Source organism: Hippocampus zosterae, chromosome 13, assembly GCF_025434085.1.
Source record: "Hippocampus zosterae strain Florida chromosome 13, ASM2543408v3, whole genome shotgun sequence".
NCBI lineage: Eukaryota > Metazoa > Chordata > Actinopteri > Syngnathiformes > Syngnathidae > Hippocampus > Hippocampus zosterae.
In genome coordinates, this window is record NC_067463.1 from 19,478,968 (window position 1) to 19,501,819 (window position 22,852).

The window sequence follows — 22,852 nt, forward strand, 5'->3', positions numbered from 1 at the left end:
TCCTGGACAAAAGATAATTAAGGTCTGCCTTTCGGAACGTAAATGGAGTGCATGTCCATATTTTTCAGTGTTATCCTACTACCAAACCATTACACTAGATGGCAACATTGTTTTTCCTTCACATCTGCCTCATCTGTTCTAGACTCACTAAGTAGCTTTTTAGAAACATCGCTCGAAACGACTCCAGTGCACGGTTAGGCTGTGATCCATACTCGGTGCTTGACTATTTCGGCCTTTACGACAACCAATCGTTGTTTTGTGTGTGTGTGTGTGTGTGCGCCCCCCCCCCCCCATCTATAAGGAATTAATTGAGTCAGTTGTCAACAGGCGAAGCAAGACGGTGAACAGTTGGCCAACCGATGACACCCGTTTGTACATGTTGTGCCGTGGAAAGAAATTCGATTATTTTCGGGAAAATCAGCTTTCTTTGACGTATTTCGGGAAAATGAAGTTTGTTGTCCCTGGTAAGCTATTCTGTTTTGATTTTCGCAAGCCTGTTCTAACAGTGGCGAGGTAACCTTCGACCAACGAAGACTTGACTTGCCAACACTGGGATTTAAGTCGTAGCAAGCTAACCACTTTCTCTTTCGTGTGTTTGTTTTGTAACGTCTACTTTGGAGAGTTGAGGAAGACTGTCAATTGATGTTGGCATTAGAATCTATGTTTGCTCAACTAGCAGTGCGTATGTTTCGTGAGCGTCGCCTGATATTTGTCAAGAGTTCGCGAAGACTTTTGAAGCACAGACGTTTACGTCTCCATCGACTTGGAACACGGTTCATCTTAGCTACCACTGCAGTCTGCTTGACAACACTAACCTATTATGTGACTGTTGTTGTACATTAGTCAAAGACTCAAAACAGTATATCCCACCATCGGTGTATATTTTTGTTTTTCACTCCAAATTATTTTTGTGGTATTTTTACAGAAGTCGCCTGAATATCATGAAGATGTGAAACATGACTCTGCAGTGGGCAGATGGACGTCCCCTGCTGCATTGAATGGCACTGAGAATACAAGGTAAGCACTTTGCCAGTAAATGTGAACTCATTATCGATCGGTTTCCTGAGCTACAAATGACCTTCTGTGAGGATAAAGTCCAGCCAGATAGAGAGAAGAGGGCGGAGATTGGAAAAAATATAGTAGGAATCTGAGTAGAATCAAATGTAAATCCACAAATAAGTATAGTTTTTAAGAATCCAAACACGTGTTATGGGACAAAGTACACAACACATACATGTTCACTGTTAATGAAAATACTGGAAAGGATTACTCGGTCATACTGCTTTCATCACATGGAAAGCCTAGTGCCCAGTGATGTGCATAAACCTATTGGAAATGGAATAGGCAAATTACCTCTCCAGAAACATAGCCTCAAGACAATTACTCAAATGTGGAGAAAGTTGCAGAACTCTGGGACTAATGAGAGGAGAAACCAATCTCACGCACACGTTTTCAAACGAAGACCAATGTTTCCCTTGAGACTCATATTTTAAAAGTGTGTTTAAATGTGTGCATTGTTAAAGTCAATAGAAGAAAGGGGCTTTGCAGCTGCTGGTAACCCGCTTTGCAAGGTTGCTATCTAGAAACTCAGCCCATCCTTCAACTACCAGGTTTATAACTTTTCTTATATGCGCAAAACAAGTTATGTGGGAAGCTTCTGCCCAGATAATGTGGACTACATTTAGCTGACAATTTAGGCCATGTCAGATGCAAACAAAGCCCTGTTATGATTATTGATTGAGCATTGTGTTGGGGAAGATATAGGATAGACAATGACCAACATCATACAGTGAAAAGACAGTATTTACCCTGTTGACTCTTACTCAGAACTTCTGTAATTTTACTCGGTCACAATAACTTTTTAATGATACCCATAAACAAACAGGAAATAAACCACAAACATGACTCCTCACAAATACTTTTTTTTTCTCTTTGAAGAACATGTTTGCTAATCACTGCCGTCATGTGAGTAGCAACATTTCTAATATTTTTGCAGGTTAATCCCGGTGACCAGAAACAAGGGTTTAATTAAACAAGAAAAATAGGACACTATAGCAAGGGACTTGTAAGGATGCAGCTATTGATTAATTTGGTATTTTAGTATCCTACTGAACATTCTATCAGATAATCAAATATTCAGATAAAATATATTTTTACTTTATTCAAGGTTTTAAAAGACAAAAAGGAGAATCAAATATTTGATGAAATAAGTAACGGGCAATTACTTCCTTTTAAAAAAATATATTTAAATTCTACAGTTTCTATTTCTTAAATTTACACGGTGTCTGGCAGCAAACACTTTTTTGTGTAGAAACATTTCACAACTTCAGATTTATTGTATCAGTAACATAAAGCGGGGGCGTCAAACTCTTTTTTTTTTTGTCGCGGGCCACTTTTGAGTTATGTCTTGCCTTGGAGGGCCGTTATGACAGTGAAAACACAAAAATGTTTATCTTATTGTATTATTACTCATACACAACAAATTAAAGGGTTACTGGTTTTGAAATCAGTCAGGTCAACTATGATAGTATGTTCAACTATTGTTCTAGTTAGTGTAAACAGGGTAACACAATTATTCCAAAATCTCAAAATTACTTATCACGCGTGACAATTTGACATTTTGATCCAGATTTTAGCAAGTATCATGCAAGTTGACGCGAACAATTTTCTTTTACTGGCCACATAAAAGAATGTGGTGGGCCGGATCTGGCCCTGGGGCCAGGAGTTTAACACCTGTGGCACAAAGCATTGCTTAAAAAAAGAGACATGAATAGTGCAAGTGTCAACAATGGTCGAATTACCAAAGCGTCCAGTGATGCAGTAGTTGGTGTGCCGTCTGTTTGAAAGGCAAACAGCTGTGTCTCTACGTCTTGAAATGCGGGAAAACAGGTAGTGGCAGTTTTGTTTTACTTGCGTTTGTTTTCCCTCTTGTTTGTTGAATGCATCACATGTCAAGCTCAGGCAGAGCTTTGAGCAGCTAAATAAAGATGCGTAGCTTTATTTTGTCTTTTAAGAATAAGATACTTTTATTTGTATCGTGTAACACTGTGTAACGCAATAATAATGAATATTTTTGTTTTCATGAAACACAATCGTCATACTTAAGAAAACTGCCTTTTTTGTTACTGTATGAATTATGCAAGCATTCAAATGAATGCCTTGGGACTGTTTGCAGTCTCCCCGTGGATATTTAAAAGGTGGAGTGAAAGTAAAAGTGGAATTTATGAATTTGGAATAAATACCTTCAAAAGTGTTTTAAAATTCTGGAAATGTAATATCGGGGTCTTGAATTTGTGTGGAGAGACCCTAAGAAGTTGATTTTGCACAAAAGAATCATCGCATTTTGATTGAGATTATTTGCTGTAACTCTGAACAGATTTCACAGTAGTTTTGCAAGAGTCAGGTGGTGTTGAGTCGACAGCGAGTTGATTGTTTTATTTATTTATTTTTTTTTTTTGAGCCACTGTGTCAATTTATGTCACGGTTATGTAATTATTCCTGGGTGATTTTTAGTGTTGCATCCTTTTGTAATTTCGCTGGTTTGCGATGATATTTCACCCCGTGGATTGGACTTTTCATTGTATTTATATTTTGAGAGGAGTTGGGGGATTTGTGAGTTTGTCGACTAGAGAAAATAGAGTGTGTGTCATGTTTAGTCCTTACCAATGATTTTAGAAAAGTGTTGTCTGCCTTTTACGAAAGCTTTAAAACTACAAAGACATTGTCTAACCAGGTCAAAATGACCTTTGGAGTTTAGTTTTTCTCCAGTCACGCGCTTGTATTGCACCTCCAAGATGTTTTAGGTCGGCATGAAACGGTCTTAGTTTTAGTCGGAGTAACAGCATTCAGGGCATTTGAGATTTTCCAAGTGTTTTTATCCAGAAGTTCATCATCAACAGTCTGTGCATTCACAGTTGGTGACACAGTCATGATGTTCGTAAATGTGTGTGTGTGTGTATATATATATATATTATAAGCTTTTTTTAATTGGCACAATGGTTGTCTGAACTTTGGGGATCAGATATAGTTGAAATGCCACACACAAATGATCTGAAAGAGCTTTAACATCAACAGACGAAATGTCAACACCTGTAGCGATCATGTGACCAAGAATGTGACAACCTTGAGTATGTGTTGGACTTTTGGCATGTTGTAAGATACCAAAAGTATCAGATATAGTGTAAAATTCTTTGGTATTTTTTTTCCCAGATTTTTTGTGCCACTTTTCATATAAATTCCTCACCAATTTATGATTTAAACACAATATGAACAAAAGCTGGCATACAAGTATCTTTTTACCGTTCATTGTCATCATCTTTGTATTATAATTGCAGTGGGTTTGTGTGTCTATCGATGAGATGGTGGGGAGGTTATTTGGCTGCGACGCTACCGCTACAAATGTTGCCTTCATAAGCTTATTTTGTTAACAATAACTTTGTTGTGAAGCAAGCAAATCTACTTTCCCATCTGGAATGAATTAAGTATCTGTCCGTCTCTCTGTCTGCGTTGAACAGCTTACCTCATGCATCTAATCAATTGTTTCACATGGCTTTCAATTAGGGATGAGCAATAACTGTTTTTTGTACCGATGCAGATAACTGATAACATGTTTTTCCCTTATACTACAAATAGATCTTTGTTTGTACAGTAGCTTAAAACAAAGATTTCAATCCCGCTTCCTGCCAGTGCAGTCGGCTTGGTGTATGATACCAAAAAGTGGTCAGCGACAATGTACAGTCACCTTTTTGAACTCTCGTCATATCAGGCAGTGAGGCGAAGCTCAATCTCAAAAGCTCTGATGCGTATCACCACCTCCCTATAAAGACGGTCATGTTTTGCTGGCACCGCTACGAGTGTTTTATGCACTATATTTAGCAGGAATGCTTCAAAGAATAAATCGCAGTGACATTTCTACAATGCACTTTGCACACACATACACGCACGCACACATCATTTTAAATAAATGCAGGACTCCAAACATTTTCGTGCTCCTATCCATTTTCATGTGGAAGCCATTTGAGACCAAAATAAACAGTGATTAAAAATACCACTCACCATAGCAGCACTTCAAGGACCATTTGGATTACAAGTACAGTGCAGTGTCACAGCATTTGCTATCCATTCATCCGTTTTCTGAACCATTGCGTTCACTATTATTGATTAGATTAGCCGTAGCTCGGCTCGGCTCCGCGGCTTTTGTTTATGTTGCCTCTGCCGCCCACAACAATGCACGGAGGTCCTGCTCGTCATGTCTGTCTTGTCAGAGATGTTGAAAGTGTGGTGAAAAATTGCAAGAACTCATTCATTTAGAATGTAATCCTCTGTTGATTAAGTCCACATGATCATCGTATCCAGCGATGAAGATAAAAGTGCATGCATGGCTCATTCTTCATCACTCTCCCACGTCCGAGCATTCCGGCGGCCTTTTTTTTTTACCCCAAATATCAATATCTATAATAAAAAATATTTTCAGAGGGCGGCCCGGTAGTCCAGTGGTTAGCACGTTGGCTTCACAGTGCAGAGGTACCGGGTTCGATTCCAGCTCCGACCTCCCTGTGTGGAGTTTGCATGTTCTCCCTGGGCCTGCGTGGGTTTTCTCCGGGTGCTCCAGTTTCCTCCCACATTCCAAAAATATGCATGGCAGGCTGATTGAACACTCTAAATTGTCCCTAGGTGTGAGTGTGAGTGTGAATGGTTGTTCGTCTCTGTGTGCCCTGCGATTGGCTGGCAACCGATTCAGGGTGTCCCCCGCCTACTGCCCAGAGACAGCTGGGATAGGCTCCAGCACCCCCCGCGACCCTAGTGAGGATCAAGCGGTTAGGAAGATGAATGAATGAATGAATGAATATTTTCAGAGTCAAAGAGACTTTGACAGGTTGTTCGTGTTCGAGCTGAATATTATTTTCAGAATAAACTCATTTGTGGTGGCTTTATTATTAACCTAATTTACTGATCTCAGACCTGCGCCATAGCACAAGACATGAGACGAAACAAAGCTACAACGCAAACAACTAGATTACAATAAACACACTTCACACAGGAGTGCGCTTGACATACAGGTGTAGAATGCGTAACAGAAAAGGCATGAAGTTAACAGTTGTATTTTTCAGTCATGAGTGAGTTTAAAACTAGACTGACGGAAGTGATTCCAATTTTAATGTGGCTTGAAGTTCATTCCAAAGAACACGAGCATATGATTAAAGAACTCTTAATAAGTTGTGTTCTTGTCATAGCAATTTTTCCGATGAGCTTTTCCTGTGAACACTATTAAGGTATACAAGCAGATGCGAAATGTAAAGAAGTTTATCCACAAGCGATTTAACAATAGAAATCAGTGTGTGGGTTTTCATTCTAATTTAAAGGGAGGATCGTTGTACAGTTTTATATAGAATGCAGTTGTGGGTTCGAGCTGATGCATCTGTAATGACGTAGGACTGAGTGGAACTCGTGTTGAAAAAGCATGTAAATAAATGAGGTCACTGTAGTCCAAGACTGATTTAAAAAAGTTCACTGCACCAACCTTTTCCCTGCAGAAAAAAGGAAAGCACTTCTGCATTCTAAAGAAAAAGCCTAACTTGGGTCTGTTTTTCTTAAGGCTCATGGAGTTAAGTTATTCTTTCTTTCTATATAATGTTCAAGGCAATCTTTTGTTGGAAAGTCATTAGCCGCAGCATCGGTAAACCTTTACTCATTTAGTTTGTGCCAAGATGTTTAGTGCAGCTATCGCTTACAAAATCCAAGTCACTCTTTTAAGAATTTTGAGCAGAGTCACTCCCAATGAGCCACAGATTTTTTTTTTTTTTTTTAAACCGTGACATAACTCGCACCATTATAGTCTCCCATGAGTTGTTCATTCTCTTCATAACAATGTAGCCCTTTGTCACTCTGGCTTAACTAAGAAATGCTTTGCCCAATTACATTGCCCTGACAACAATGATGTATTGTTATGGTCAACTGGACACGATCATGTGAGCTCGGCTGTGATATGAAAGGAAAAACCATTAGGACATACTACTTTTAAACCACTTAAATGAGCACCTTGAATCTTGATGTATTTAATATTTTTTGTTTAATTTTAATAATTTTGCCTAAAGACGAGGCAGCCTTGTACACATGAGAAATGTCAACACAAACGTGACGAGACCTCTTTCACATCAATTTTGGTTTAAAGAAACCTCCCATGTATAAAAGTTGAGTGTCCATAATTTGTATGAATGAATGGAAGTTCAAGTTCATTATGTAACCGTTGAAAGTTCAACTTGGAGAAAACAGGGAAGTCTTTGTAGCCACATTCGGCAGCCGTTTCTCTCATTTGAACATTACAGTATTAGATTTGGTTGTTTTCATCTTGATTTTAGATGTTTCTGTTCTCCGCTTGTATAAAGCTATAGATGACATTTTTTTTAGGAATTTAGGCCACCTGGAAGACGATGTTAACAGAGCAGCTATATTTAACATTTAAGCTATCGTTTGCCGCAACTTTGATATGGTGTAGTTGTCACATTTCCTGTCCCGTATGTAGTATGTTCCGAGTGAGAACTTGGTGGCACTCTTTATTGCACAGAAAAATCTGAAAGTGAATACGAATGTACTGTTAGACCGCAAGATGCATGCTGGTCAGAAAATTAAAAAAAAACACGAGCATACGTTCACCTACAATGCACGTTAAATATTTGACTGCAGAAGGGGTTGCTTTGGTTTATAATCAAGTTGAATTTAATAGTGGTAGAATATAACCTAAATTTGGATACAAGTCAGAACACGCCGTAGGCTATCACTAACGTTTTCTTGTGCAGTGGTAAAGTAAATGATGTTCAAAGTTGTAAGTCAGACATATGAAGTGTCTTGATAATATTGTGAAAGCAAACAAAGTCTGCAATCCAAAATTCAATCTTTCAGTCAAATGGCCTGCAACTTAAAGCAAAAACCAAGAAAGTAGGACCATTTCTATGAGGTAAAATAATGTTCATGTGTTTTTCAAACTCCACATCATACTGGTTTGATTACTTCTGGTTGTCATTTAAAGGGCATGTCAAATTATCAAGGAAGACATTGTAGACAAACGAGCCTCACTATTATACCATCTAGTAGGAGAGTAAAAAGCCAAATGTAAAATAACTGCGTTATGTATCAATATATCAGATCTGTTTTTGATTACTTGCAAGAATCAATTCGCAATTGGTGTAAGAATTGACACAAGAGAGTTGATTGTTGGGACCCGAACTGGAAATTAATTATGTTACGCTAAAGTATGCGTCATCCGGGAGGGAGGAGTAGCTTATGAGGTTTAAAGTATACTGTATTAATATTGAATATTTTTATCGCTGTTATTTATGTTTTTCCAATACAGTGCTAAGCTTTGATGTTGAGAGATTGACACAATAACTGTTCTCAAAATTATGTTACAGTCGATTTTCTCTTTCCTTTTTTTTTAAAAGAAAAAAATCAATTTAGCTTAACCGAAAGAGTCAACCATACAACCCATTCAAAGTTCAAACAGAAATTTATATTTGTTTGATACATTGCACTACTGAAAAATATTTTTCCACAATTTACTGCTATACACAATGTGAATTGAAGAAATAAAAACTCATTATCCTCCCCCCAAAAAAGAAAGTAATTTTCATTCATTACATTGGCATATTTTTATTGAGGAATAAAAATATTGCTTCAGGTCCCTGGAGTTAACCCTCAAAAATTGTTCTTCAAAATTAGAAATGTGTTTTTGTTCCCATGCCACATGAGGGATCGAAGGTCACAGGCATCCCATGAGAGTTTTCGCCCTTGCCGCTTACATGCAGTGATTTCTCCAGATTCTTTGGACCTTTTGATGGTATTATGGACCGGAGATGATAAAATCCCCAAATTCTTTGCCATTGTATTTTTGAGGAGCCATTGTCCCTTCAATGGACGCTACAGCTTCGTGTTTGCTTTCAAAACTTAGCTTGTAGCAGACGTGTGCACATTTTCAGCATGACGTCTCTGACCCACTGGTGAAAGGACACTTTGACCCTCTCCTCTCATCTATAACTGCTTCAGACAAAGTGTATGCAGAAAAATGGTGAAGATTGCACGACTGTCCGTATCCTATGTGTTGTGTTGTGAAACTTTTATTTTGACTTCAAAATGGCGCCGCAAGAGTGGCTGCCTATCCAGCAGCTCCTATATTTTGTTGTTCTACTTCTTCCTTTCATAACTTTGCTGCTGTGAATTGGGAATTTCTCCATTGTGAGACTAATAAAGGTTTTCTTATCTCATCTTAAACTTGTTTGCCTATTTTCTCACGCAGTTGTTCACAATGACTTGAACCTCGCCCCATCTTTGTTTGTGAATGGCCGAGCAATTCAGGGAAATTCCTTTTATACCCAATCAGGGCACCTACTTGTTCTCAATTAGTCTGTAAACCTGTGGGATGTTCCAAACATGTGTTTGATGAGCATTCCTCAACTATCTCAGTCTTTTTTGTCACCTGTCCCAGCTTTTTTGGAACGTGTTGCAGCCATAAAATTGAAAGTTAATGCGTGTTTGCTAAAAGTTGGTCAGTTTGAACATCCAATATCTTGTATTTGTGGTGATTAAACATAGGTTCAACATGATTTGCAAATCATTGTGTTTTGTTTTTATTTATGTTTCAAGTCCCAACTTCATTGGAATCGAGTTTGTACATCAAATCCGTTGGAGGACATGCACTGGGAAACGCCGTGGTTCTCAATAACCATGTTTGCCTTATTTATTTTTAAAGCGGTTTTATATCTGTACAATGACTCGTGATTTTCAAATATTATTTCTGCACTCACTATTCACTTAACTAGCGTTGTCTGTTTCTTCTTACAGACTACGCGGGAGGACTGCAATGACTAGCCAGCACCCTAGCCATGCAGAAAGCACTTACTCCACAGACAAACAGCCACCGGCTTCGGCCTCTAAGCTCCATGTGTGTCGATCAGACTCAAATGAGACCCTTACAATCCACTTCTCAGCTCTCGGGAAGGAGGAAGAGGAGGAGGAGGAAGAGCTGTACACCACCACATCGGTCACATCCACCACTCAGGATGAATTCAATATTGTGACCGGAGTTGAGGCTAGTGAGGAGATGTTTGAAGCACAGCGATCAGACGGTTCCGGTGATGTGGCTCCCACAGCCCATTCTACCAAACGTTCACCACTTTCTTCTTCTCACACCACTTCGTTGCCACATCTTGCTGAGCAAAAAGGCACAAGTTCGAATTCATCACCGACCAAATCTTTGAGTTTTCCGTCTGCTGACAAGTCCTTTCTAGCTTTGATGAAATCGTTATCTTCTGACGTTGAGTCGAAGGATGGAGTCTCTGCTGCTCCCACAACAAGACATCGGCATATTATGAAATCCCTGGTTAAATCCTTATCGTCTGACACATCACAGGACTCTTCACCCAATCGCCTTTCAGAGTCCCGCCTTAATCTGCAACTCTTCAAGCAATTAACTCACTCCAGGACGCACAATACGACTACGTCAGCAGCTAGCGATTCAAAAACAGCCCCTTGTTCACCGCTGATTTCGCCAGATAACCGCAGCTTCTTCAAAGTATCAGAGGTTGAAGCACGAATTGAAGACACTAAACGTCGTTTCTCTGAGGCCATCTACGAACCACTACAACTCCTGAGTAAGATCATGGATGAAAAGAGCAGCCTCAGTCGGCCAAAGGCTCTATCTGCCAGTGCATCCGAACTCTATAACCTGAACTCTGTCACTGGCCGCCTTGAAAGCAACAACAACGACTGCATCAAAGAGGAAGAAGGCAGTGAATTGGAGCGGGAAAGTCCAGAAAGAGGAACCTCTGCTCCAGCAGATTCTCATGTGGCACCTTTTGGCATGAAGAGCCCCAACAAATCCTCCTCCTTCCCAATATCTTTGGAGAAGTGCTCGATGTCTGCTCTTGCAAAACAAGAGGATGAGGACTTTTGCATTTTGTACAGCGAGGACTTTGAATCCAGCACTACCGACAATGATGTTGCTACTGGAACTGATAGGCAGCCTCAGCTGCCATTAAGCGGCACTACTGAACCTTGCATCGAGAATGAAACGGACGATGCTGAGCCCTCACCTAGTGTGCCGCACAAGACCCTTCTCATCCTTACTATTCTGGTCTATGGTTTTTTTATATTGCCTTTGCCAGACCATGTCAGAGGCGTGCTGATTGGAGTGGCGCTAGGATTCTTCGTCGCAATGGGAGTTGTGTGGCTGGCTGGACCAAAACATGACAGACCTTTCACATATTGTAAAAACCATGGAAACTTGTGGAATCTTCCACAATTAGACATTAAAGAACCAGAAATATTTAAGGTCAGTCAAAATCTATTTGTAAACGCAATTCATTAGTGAGGTTTTCACCAAACATTTTCTTGACCAAGTAAATGCAAACCTAAGTGTGTATTTATTGAAAGCTCATTGTCAAAAGTCTTTGTTTAAACTTAAAACATGTAAAACCTTCTTCCTCTTCAGGGCTGGATGAACGAAATAACAAACTATGACCCAGAAACCTACCACGCCACATTGACACACTCTGTGTTTGTCCGCTTGGAGGGCTCCGTCATCCGCCTGTCGAAACCAAACCACAATATTGCTCGACGTGCCATACACAACGAACCAAAACCTGATGTAACCTACATCAGTCAGAAGATCTATGATCTGACCAACAGCAAAGTATGTTACCGAATGACTTGTTTTCACCATAAAGGCAACACGCGTGCTTTATCTCACACCACACCGCACGCACACATACACACACACACACACACACACACACACACACACTTTCTCTCCCTCTACTACATCAGGGGTCACCAACCTTTTTGAGACTGAGAGCTATTTCTTGACTACTGATTAATGTGAAAAGCAGTACCTGTTTGATATACATGCTTAAATTACCGTGAGTTATGTTATTATTGTAATACTTGTATTTTACTATTGGTGGTATTTTTTTTTCATCAGTTGTTAAATTCATACATATGAAGAAAGCCATCAATGGTTTCTCATAGAACTCAGGAAACGGATAAATATCCATATGCCACACATATATAGCCCCCCTGCCAGTCTTTACATTTTCAATTAATCAATTCTACAACATTGCTAGAAAATCCGAATATCCCATCACTGGTGAGCTGTTTCGTTTATGGGCTACTCGTGTGGTCCTTGGGGGTCTAACTAGTGCCTGTGAGCACCACCTTGGTGACCCCCGCTCTATGTAAATTTTAAAGTATATTTCACCAATGTGCTCCAAACTATCTTCTAGGTGCATTTATTGCCTCAAAGCCTGGCCAGGAAACGGATATGGAACAAAAAATATCCCATCTGCATCGAACTCGGAAAACAGGATGATTTCATATCTAAGGTGGAAGGTGACACCAGTGAGAACAGAAAAGAGGGGACAGGAGGAACTCAAGAGCCCAACCGGCCAATGTCCTCCGGCAGAGATCTGACTCTTTATCTGTTTGGAAGGACTGGGAGGGAGAAGGAAGAGTGGTTCCAAAGGTTTATGTCAGCGTCTATGCTTAAGATAGATTTGAAGAAAGTTGCAAGTCCTGCAAGCTCCAGAAGTGGTGAGCACAATCGTTTATTTTCCTCAAAAACATTCTCCTTTGCGGCTATGTAACTGTTGGTTTTAGTAAATGATTCATTGTTGATTACATCATCATCCATAAATACATATGCATATCAAATGAAAGCCTTTGAAAACTGTCTATTCCTCAGCCGTTTTTTTTTCTTCCTTCTTTCAATTACTGCCCACAGCTCTGAGCTCTCACAGTCGGAGTAGTAGCCGCAGCAGTCTGGATGAAGCCCTGGCATCACAGCCCAGGACAAAAGATTCCCCAACAGCAGGCAGTGTCAAAACCCAGCTTTTGGACTACACTGTCTACATGGCTTCATTATTGACAAAGCCAATTGCACTCAAATCCCCAGCGACCAGCTCTGAGCTTCACTGTCCCCAAAGCAGTCCTGGAGCTGAAAAGAAGGTATCATCATTGGATAGTAGAATCACGGAGCGCTTTGATATTCTTACTTGTGTGGATGTTTATCAATACACCCGGTATTGTTTCTATAGCTTCAGAGCCCCACCTCAGAGCAGGAACAGCTCAAGGAGGAGGGGGAGGACTCTGTTGCCTGGGTGAATGCAGCTGTTGGCCGGCTCTTCTGGGATTTTCTGCGGGAGCCTTACTGGGCTGAAGTTGTCTCCAAGAAGATTCAAATGAAACTCAGCAAGATACGGGTGAGCAGCTTGAGGCCCATTTCATGATTCCTCTACAAGTGTAAGAATTTCAGTCGGTGAAGAAAGTCAGTTTGCATGTTTGTCAAGGTTTAGAATGGGGCACGCGAAGGATTCAGACAGTGGCGTTTTCATTTAAGATTTTTTGTTTTTAACTTTAGCATTTGTTTCCTGTCTTCTAGCTATTATTTGTTTGACAATGATATAGTTGCAGACTCCATCATGGATCCTAATTTCGTTTCTTATTCAATTTGTTGAGATTGTAGTCTCAGTCCCATGCTGGAAAATGTTTGAGCACAGACATATCCACAAGGGACTGACATGTACAAACACGGTTTCTTAGGGTGTTATTTCTCTGTAGTTGTGGTGTATAGAATCCTCAATTCAAATTAAATCGAGACGTTGTGTAAATCATAAATAAAAACGGAATTCTTGTTTTTCAAATCCTTTTCATTATACATTTAGTTGAATGCACTACAAGGACAAGACATCCTATCTTCAAACCGATCACATTTTTGATACCTTTTCAAACATTTCGAAAAAGCTATGAAATGTTTACCACTACGTTACCTCATCTTTCCTTTCCTAACAACACTCGATCAAACATTTGTGAACTGAGAACACCACATTTTCAATGTGTGTGGGCGGATTTCTTTCCCAGTTTTGCTTGATGCAACCCTTGCAGCTGCTCAACTGTCCAAGATCTCTGTTGACTGTATTTTGAGCTTCATAACATGCTACACGTTTTCAAGAGACAAATGTAGCGTGACATTTTCTTCTTGAAATAAGCAGGAGCATTCCTGAAAAAGGCGGTGCTTGAGTGGTAGCATATGCTGCTCCAAACCCAAATGTACCGGTACATTTCTGCATAAGTAATAATCGTAAACACACCCCTATGCCATTAGAAGCTGGTTTTAAAATTGCCCTCAGGGGAAAACACTTAAAATTTGGAATAAAATGTCATCGAAAGGTGTTTATGTTGTCATGAGGTGGTTTTTGAGACACGTCAAAATAAAAGTATATTGTATCACGAAAACACATTTACTTTTTGCATTACCACGTCAATGCCTCCAGCAGCTACAGCGACCAGTGCTGGTTTGACGGAGGACCGACGGGAGACAGAGTGAAACATGGCCTTCTGTTGGGAGGCCGCGCCGGGGTTGGGGGGCCCCGTCTGAGTGAAGGGCACAGCGGGCATTGTCCCGCCGCGTGGCGAGGTCGAGACAAGGGAGCATTGTAGTGCATGGCGGTGCGACAGATACCGAAACCCCTTGGCCTCCCCAAGCCTTTCCAGGTCCACCCGGAGCCGGTCGTGGTACACCGCAGCGGGGAAAGTGCACCCGGCCAGGGGGCCGTCGTGCCCCGGGGAGGGGATCACCATGGAAATTTATCCTGCATGCCCTTTACCTCTCAATGATTTCACGTCCTGTTGCGAGTCTCGCAAGAACATTTCATGAGATTTTACAAAAATTACGAAATCTTTCTAAGACGGGACGTTACTAGCTTACTGGTGGTTTTCTTAAGTGTTGCTGAGCCCACATGGCAACTTCCTTTACACAATGATGCCAACTTTTTGTATGCAGTGTCACCTGAGGGATCAAAGGTCACAGGTTTTTCATATTGTTTTGTTGGTTTTTGGCCTTACCGCTTTCCACAAATTCTCTGAATCGTTTGTGATATTAGCGAACGTTGATGTTGACATCTCTAAATCCCTTGCTTGTTGAGAAATGTTGTACCAAAACTCTTGGTCTTTTCGCTCAAGCCTCATTCTTCCTTGTGAACAACTGAGCCTTCCAGGGATTCTCCTTTTTTTTTACCCAATCGTGACCTTAACCTGTTACCAATTAACCTGTTTACTTCTGGAATGTTCCAAGCAGGTGTTTTTTTTTTTTTTAGTTTTTCTCAACTCTCCCAGTCTTTTGTTGCTCCTTCCTGTGTCAGCTTTTTGGGAACTCGTTATAACGACCTCCCTGTTTACGTTCATCAGTTTGAATATTGTTACTTTGTTGTTTATTCCAATTGAATAGGTCAAAATGGATTTGAACTCCCGTTTTTATCTGTGTTTCACACAAGTCCCCATTGGAATTTGGGATTGTACTTTTTGTCATTTTTTTTTAAATGTTATTCCAAATTGTAAAATATGTTTGGGGAAAAAGTAATTTCTTCTTCTCTTTTCCAGTTGCCATACTTCATGAATGAGCTAGCCCTGAAAGAATTAGACATGGGTGTGGCCACACCGAAGATCCTTGGCGCATCCAGTCCTTCCATTGACTGCAAAGGTTAGCAAAAGAAAAGAATTGGGGCTGTCACTAACAAATCTCTATAGAATCCGTTATTCTATCGATTATCCAATGGATTATTTGGGATTTCCGTAGTGCATGTTTTAACAAGGGTGACAAATACTTTTTCACACAGGGCCAGGTAGCTTTGACTAGTTTTTTTTTCTTTAATACAGTCCGCATTTAAAAATTGCATTTTATATTTACTTGGGTTATCCTTTTTTTTTGATGATCTTAGACATTGAAGTTGGGAAAGTATGCAAGTAATCACTGATATGAGAATGGGAGAAATACTTTTTCACAGCGGTGTACATATTTACGGACTATATTATGTAAAATTACAAACGGCTTTGCTCACAGAGTTATTTTTGGAAATTGACAACTAGCAGCTGTTTGGTTGTTTAATTTCACACTTGATGGCTGCACAGGCACTCCAGAGGCACAATTGTATAAAAACAATTCTAGTTGTTTTGTCTCTCGTAAAATATTTTATTTTTCTTTCTTGGCTTGAAAACAAAGAACACATTTGCAGCCTTTGCCCACGCTGACATTTCACATGCAGATCGCATAACCTCTACTGGAATGAACAGGCACTCTGAGTGAAGTTGTGGATTTGAAGAACGTTCAATTTATTACATACCTGAATGGCCAAACAGATAAACAACAACCGTGCTAGCAGTTTCCGTCAGGAAATGTCTTGTCCAGGGGTGTCCATTACGCCGATCGCGAGTAGTGTAGCGGTGGAAAAAAAAACCCCCAACCATTTATGCGTCTTTGTGGATGTTGGTAAATACGGTATATATTTTTTGTGTTGGTGCACAAAATATTATATTTTGTGCAATAAAATGGATGTTTCAACCCCTCCACTCAAAATATTCCATGCCAATTTTAATTGCATCACCGTCTTTTCAACCTTCTTCATGTTTGGTAATGCTGTAAGTAAGCCAAGACAAAGGAGCAGCAACTAAGTATTGCCTTTATATGAATAACCGTACTTTTCAAACTTTATGAACAAGTATTCAAGCAATTTAGTATCGTCGGTTAGCCTACATTTTTTTTTGAATGGGGAAAGAAACCGGAGTTCCCAGAGACATCCTTCGCAAACAAATGGAACATGAGCCAAAATTCAAGGCACTTGATCGAAGCACTATTCATGTTGCCTTACAAATCAGCCCACTTTCAAAATTTTAGCCCTCTCATTTTAACTTTTCCCCCACAGGTCTGTGGTTTGACTTGGACATTTCCTACAGCGGTTCCTTCCTGATGACCCTTGAAACTAAGATGAACCTGATTCGCCTGGGCAAGGAAGGAGAAAGCCTCCGTTTCAGGGAAGATGGGTAAAGAATCAAAATGCTAATCATCACTAATTGAAAAAAAGGGGACTTGGTTGTTTCCATCTTCTGTTTTATGGGTTTTCCCCCTGTATATAATATATAACGCTACTCTTCGTTTTCAAAAATCACGTTTTGTCGAGTCAACTTCACCTGTTTTTCTTGATTTTTCTGACTTCTCTTCCTCCTTTCTACTTTCTTGGATTCTGCTTTTATGCTGCGGTTGTACGGATACATTTCTGTTGTTGGTAAGTGCCGATTGACCACATTCATCATTCTATGCCTGCTGAGTTTGGGATGTGGCATTTTAATATCTATAAGTGTAGTGAATTCAATACTATTCTCCAGAACCCCTTATTAGAAATGTAGAGCAATAATATGTCGCGTTAATCGACAACTATGTTATTAATATGCAATGTGCCTGTACATTTTTGGGGTGTAAATCACACAGAGAAGCGTGTTATGGGTTTGCACAGACCGTGGAGATGTGATACAGGTTGCAGTAATTGAATTGTATGTCTGTTGGTGTTGTGATAGATCCAGACCCCGAACTTACTGCCTGGCTGACAGTGATGAGGAGTCCTCCAGCGCAGGCTCATCGGATGAAGAAGATGCCACTGAGCAATCAAATGAAGTCCCTGGAGCAGAAGGGTGAGTGAGGAAGGGTCTCTAAATGTTATCATCTGTGCTGCAACAAGCTTGTGTTGGGCACCTACTGATGTTTCCCAGAAGAGGAGATACCGTATTTTCCACACTAAAAAGGTGCACTGGATTATCAGGCGCACCTTCAATTATAATGGCCTATATTTAATTTTTTTTGTCATGTATTGGACGCAATATACAATGCATCCACTCGATGGAGCTATGCTCAAGGAAATGCTGACAGAACACTACACCCTGATTTATACATCAGATGTCAGTAAAACGTATTTAATAAAGCAGCGACACAGTTCATTTAATCAACAGCAAGTTATAAAATTGACTAATTAACGTTGAACTCTCTTGTCGCCGCACTATTTCCGTGTTCAACTGCGTAACCGATCGCCCTAAGTTTGAACTCTGCGCTGTCAGTATGTCTCGAGCAAGGAGCCATTTTGGGGTCGAAATATTACAGTAATGACCATACACAAGGCGCATCAGATTTTAAGGCGCACTGTGGGCTTTTAAGAAAATGGATGGCTTTTGGGTGCGCCGTCTAGTGCGAAAAATACAGTACTCATTTTCCTATGCGTCACCGCACAGTGACCCATAGCTACTACATTGCTGAGTAATTTTGTATCTGTGACTCGCACTACCGCAGAACCAAAGCATTTCCTTGTTTCTTTCAACTTGAGTGAATGCCACAGATTGTGGGCACCATGCTTCCCTCTGCTGATTAAGAAATTGAATACAAGGTGCCTGATTGCTTGTGAAGATTCAAATTCATCCAGGTCGTTCAATTCTCGGTGCCTCGTTATTAGATTGTCCTATGAGATTATCTTTAAGTCTGTGGTGTGTGAAGTGTGGATTTGTCCCAATAATGAGGACCAAAGGAGTCGGTCAATTTTTTAAAAAATGAACGTGTTCAGTATTTCTGTCCAAAAATTTCCATGTGTGGAGCGAAAAGCTGATGACTCTCGAGCTGTTTGACTCAGTGGATGAACAAGAAAGTTGGAGTCAAGAAAAGAAAATCTGTAAAAAGTATATTCCAAAGTTCGCCCCTAATTGCCGACATCGCCATTGTACAACGCTCCAGCAGGTCACGTCAGTGTGTGTCCATGAGCATCACTTCTTTGATTTTGAGTGACAAGGTATTATCACTCGTGATTTCTGTTTCTGTCGTCATTGGTGGTGGAAGTGGATGTGTGTGTGTGTGTGTGTGTGTGTGTGTGTTTACATCTGAGATAAAATTTGCTAGAGTGAAAAGTACCCCGTTGTGAAAAAGGTCTTGCTGCAAACATGATTTCGTTGTAGAGGAGTTTCACTGTAGCAGTCATGTACTTGATGTAGAGCAGTGGTCACCAACATGGTGCCCGCGGGCACCAGGTAGCCCGTGAAGACCACTTGAGTAGCCCGCCAGTGCCTGGACATTGTGATTTGCTAGTAGAAATTATGATTTAAAAATGCAAACATTGGCAGTACTGTGAGACATTTCGAAACACGATCAAAGTCTGACAATTTAAATCATCAAGTATTAAAAATAACACATCCTCATATTATTGAAGGTATTTTGGACAAATATGTTATTTCAGACGTGTATCAATTTGGTAGCCCTTCACACAATCGGTACACATGAAGTTGCTCTCACCCTCAAAAATGTTGGTGACACCTGATGTAGAGTGTTATTTAAAAACTATAAACAACCCAGAAGCAATCGCCCTGCAGGGTAAGCTTACAGATAAAACACATGTTGTCATTATTATTACCCCATCATTAGTTAACTACGAATGTGTCATGTTACCTTGTCAGGTAAAATAACAATGTTGAACACTCAGTTAAAAAAAAGTGAGAGACTCTTCCAGAGGCTTTTGTGACTAATTCATGACAAATACTCTGTATGGTTGGAAAATAAGGGGGGGACATGGTGACAAGATGACAAAAAAAGAGGTGTGGTGCTCAGTGTTGAGATTATTGAAGCACCCCACCAAAAATACAACAGTAGCTGTTAATTGCCTGATTTTTTTTTTAAATCTTATATCGTTGTGTGAGGTGCGCCAAAGCTAAAAATAAATAAATAAATAATGATAAAGGAAGTGTTGAGAAATCCTAGCTTGTACCTGCGCTAGATAACCAGAACACTTTTCCACTTGCAATCAATTGAATGACCTGAGAAAGTTGCGCTCTTTTGTACTGGTCTGTACATTTTGGACTGATCTATAAAATGAGCCTTCAAGCGACTTTGCCCTCAAAAGTGGCAACATATGTAGTCGGGTTCATCACAGTGACATGCGGTGAGTTCATGACTGATGAATCCGTTGCAGGATAGAGTGAATAAACAACTTGAGATTTTACAATGTTATCTTGTCATTTTCATCTAGATATGCTTTTGTTGGAGGACACAAACCCAGCAAAATCATGCGCTTTGTCGACAAGATCACCAGGTCCAAATACTTCCAGAAAGCCACTGAGACAGAGTTCATCAAAAAGAAGATGGAGGAGGTATCCAACACCCCTCTCCTTCTCACGGTGGAGTTGCAGAAACTGCAAGGAACTCTTGCTGTCAATATACCACCCCCACCCACTGACAGGATTTGGTATGTTGAAAGAGAGTTTCATCTTCATACCCTGTGAAATGAATATCGTGCACTTTTAACATCAAAAACTGCAGTGAGTTAGCTGCCTTCTTCTTGTCGTAAATGTAAACTTTTAACTGAATGTTTGGGAATATGTTTTTCAGGTATGGCTTTAGGAAGCCCCCGCACTTGGAATTGAAGGCGCGACCTAAACTGGGAGAAAGAGAAGTGACTCTGGCTCATGTTACTGACTGGATTGAGAAAAAACTGGAACAGGAGCTTCAGGTACGCATGCGCCGTTTATTGCATAGCATTTAGATTCCAAGTCGCTCAATCTTAGTCAAGTCAAGTCAAGAGTATTTATAGAGCACTTTCAAACAGCCTTCGCTGCATACACAGTGCTGTACATGGAGCAATTTAACATGCACAATAAACAGTAAAACAAATCGGTAATAAAGGCGGAAGGAAGCACCAAACAGTAAAACCAAGAACAAATTGATATTAGAAATTAGAAAGACAAACATCTCTGTGTTCAATTAATGATGTCGTGCTGATCAGTAGTTCAATTTTATCCACCATTTTAAAATTTAGTCTCAGTTCCAAGCCTGTTTCTATCACGACTGTTTTTGTTTGATGACAGTTCGTCAACCTCGTCCCGTTTTTTTTGTCGACTATAAGTTGAGCATTTTCATCTTTATTTTACTCCCAAGAAAACGGAATTTTATTTGTCTAGTTCTAGTCGACAAAAACTCAACTCTTAACTCAACTGTATTTATAGAGCACTTTAAAACCGCCATCGCTGTATACAAAGTCTTGTACATGGAGCAAATATCATATATGCAACAATAAAACAAACAAAGACAGTAGAAAGCACAAAACGGTAAAACTAAGATCAAGTTTGAGTCATTCCGAGTCAAATGCCAAAGAATACAAGCGAGTTTTGAGATGAGTTTTAAAGATGGTCAGTGAGAGGGCTTGCCGAATGTTCAGTGGGACGTTCATTCCAAAGAGAGGGACCAGCAACGGAAAAGTCTCCATCCCCTCTTAGCCTCCACTTAGTTCTTGGTACCGTACTTCTAATAATGTCTGGTCCGCAGACCTGAGGCATGTGAATCGTGCGTGAACTTCATCGAGAGAGTTGGTCATCAGTGCCAAGAAATCCTATTATTTTGCTCTCGTCTTTGCTCATGAACGAAAATGTCCATAGATTTTAGCCCGGTCTTTATTTAATGAACTACATTTTCATCTCGTTTTCACTCGTCCACCAAATTGCATACTGATTTAGTCCCAGTTATCAGTTCTCGGCTCTGTTCTGCATGCGACGAAAATTGAAGTCTAGATGTGATTAACGGTAGCTTTTCTGATTGCATACCACAGAGATATTTTCAGAATTGTGACAGTTTAATTTTGGAACATTTTATTTTTATTTACTTTGTTTCCAATTAGAATGGAGGTGAAACAGATTCCTGGGAGTCATTTTGTTTATACATGAGCCGAAATGTGTAAACAATACCCAGTCAATGATGTCTCGTCACACTTTCTCTGCTTTTTTTCAGAAACTTTTTGTAATGCCAAACATGGACGATGTGTGGCTGACGATCATGCACTCGGCCATGGACCAACGAACCGCTGCTGGTTCTTTGGCTTCGTCTGCAGCGGACCAACAGCCATCCCACCCGGAGACCGACGGCACCAGCTAGCCACAAAAATTTTTAAAAAGCCTGTTTACAATACAGTATTCCCCCTAAAATACAGATAACCCAAAGTGGAACTTGGGGCTAAAGTTGATCGGAGATTGCCAGAAACACTATAGTCTCTCAATGTGTAAACGCTTTACAGTATCACCCAACCGATAGGAAATGTAAATGAACAAGATCGTTAACACAAATACTGTCACTAAAGAAGAATGTATGTGCTGCTCTGATATATCGCATTTGTCATGTTTGGAAGGATTTTCATGGAAGAAAAAAAAGGTAATGGGGTGATTCAATGGCTTGGTTTTAGCTCTTAGGGTGCGATGTCTGACCTTCTTCTTGCGCTACGGATGTAGATATATAGCATTCACCAGATGTCTTAAGGCCTTCAAAAAAGAAGACGCTATTGAGGCCATAGAAAGCGAGCAGATAGCGTAGCGGGTTTTGAGGGGGCAACTAAAATGTAAAGCAGGGTTGTTGTTGATCAGGTGCTCATGAAAAGTATTTCTTTGTGCAACCTGAATGCCGCCTTACGCTTATGCCAATCACGCCCTTGATCCATGTCTGTCTGGGAGTAATGCCCAAGGGCAGAAAATGAGAATTTACTGTGTACATTCCATACCTACAAGTGAACACAAGTGCAATGATCTAAAAATGCTGCGTCGACTAATGAATGATGTGGAAGAGGTGTAAAGGTCTACTGATGTTTTTTTTTTGTTTGTTTAACACATCTATTGAAAAGTACGTGTGGGTGGTTTTGCTTCTTTAATGATAAAATGAAGAGTGTCACTTTTTGATTGAGGTATGCAAATGACTGCACAGAGACGTCCTTTTGACGTTCTTGTGATAAACTATGTACAGTGTGTTTCGATAATTATGTCGGCGTCATTATCTTTGCAACGTTTATATTTAACAAACATTGAAGGGTTTGAAGTAGATTGAATTCAGCAACTGAAATGAAAGGCCAAGCTTTGCAGAGGGCTCTCATTACCATTTGTCAACTCATCTTGTAAGTGCGACTGGTAGTCTGTTTGATGATGCAACGGTACTCTTTTCGCAAAAACTCACTTGCCAAGAATTTATAGGCTTGTA

General features: G+C 40.2%; 1 protein-coding gene and 1 long non-coding RNA gene across 4 annotated transcripts in view; both read left to right on the plus strand.

The window, feature by feature from the left end:
* Window positions 1–22,852, plus strand: part of LOC127612661 (uncharacterized) — a 166,092-nt gene that overhangs the window by 102,166 nt on the left and 41,074 nt on the right. The gene's annotated exons all lie outside the window — the stretch shown is intronic.
* Window positions 292–21,775, plus strand: LOC127612550 (testis-expressed protein 2-like). 3 transcript variants are annotated; one of them, XM_052083232.1, is made up of 13 exons: window positions 292–464; window positions 926–1,017; window positions 9,835–11,323; window positions 11,483–11,683; window positions 12,273–12,579; window positions 12,770–12,993; window positions 13,083–13,247; window positions 15,424–15,523; window positions 16,743–16,860; window positions 17,392–17,505; window positions 19,872–20,087; window positions 20,231–20,351; window positions 21,623–21,775. In XM_052083232.1, exons 3-13 carry the CDS (start codon window positions 9,854–9,856, stop codon window positions 21,764–21,766), a joined length of 3,180 nt encoding a protein of 1,059 aa, XP_051939192.1. In that variant the 5' UTR covers window positions 292–464; window positions 926–1,017; window positions 9,835–9,853; the 3' UTR covers window positions 21,767–21,775. The 3 variants fall into 3 exon arrangements, with proteins under 3 accessions (XP_051939192.1, XP_051939193.1, XP_051939194.1); XM_052083233.1 differs by having other exon boundaries at window positions 17,398–17,505; XM_052083234.1 differs by lacking the exon at window positions 21,623–21,775 and adding an exon at window positions 20,583–21,142 and having other exon boundaries at window positions 20,231–20,410.

Bases quoted from the DNA above. Each gene is read 5' to 3' on its own strand.
- LOC127612550 (XM_052083232.1), top strand. From the start codon at position 9,854: ATGACTAGCCAGCACCCTAGCCATGCAGAAAGCACTTACTCCACAGAC. The intron at 11,684-12,272 runs GTATGTTACCGA...ACTATCTTCTAG, and splicing joins ATGATCTGACCAACAGCAAA to GTGCATTTATTGCCTCAAAG. The intron at 12,994-13,082 runs GTATCATCATTG...TTGTTTCTATAG, and splicing joins GTCCTGGAGCTGAAAAGAAG to CTTCAGAGCCCCACCTCAGA.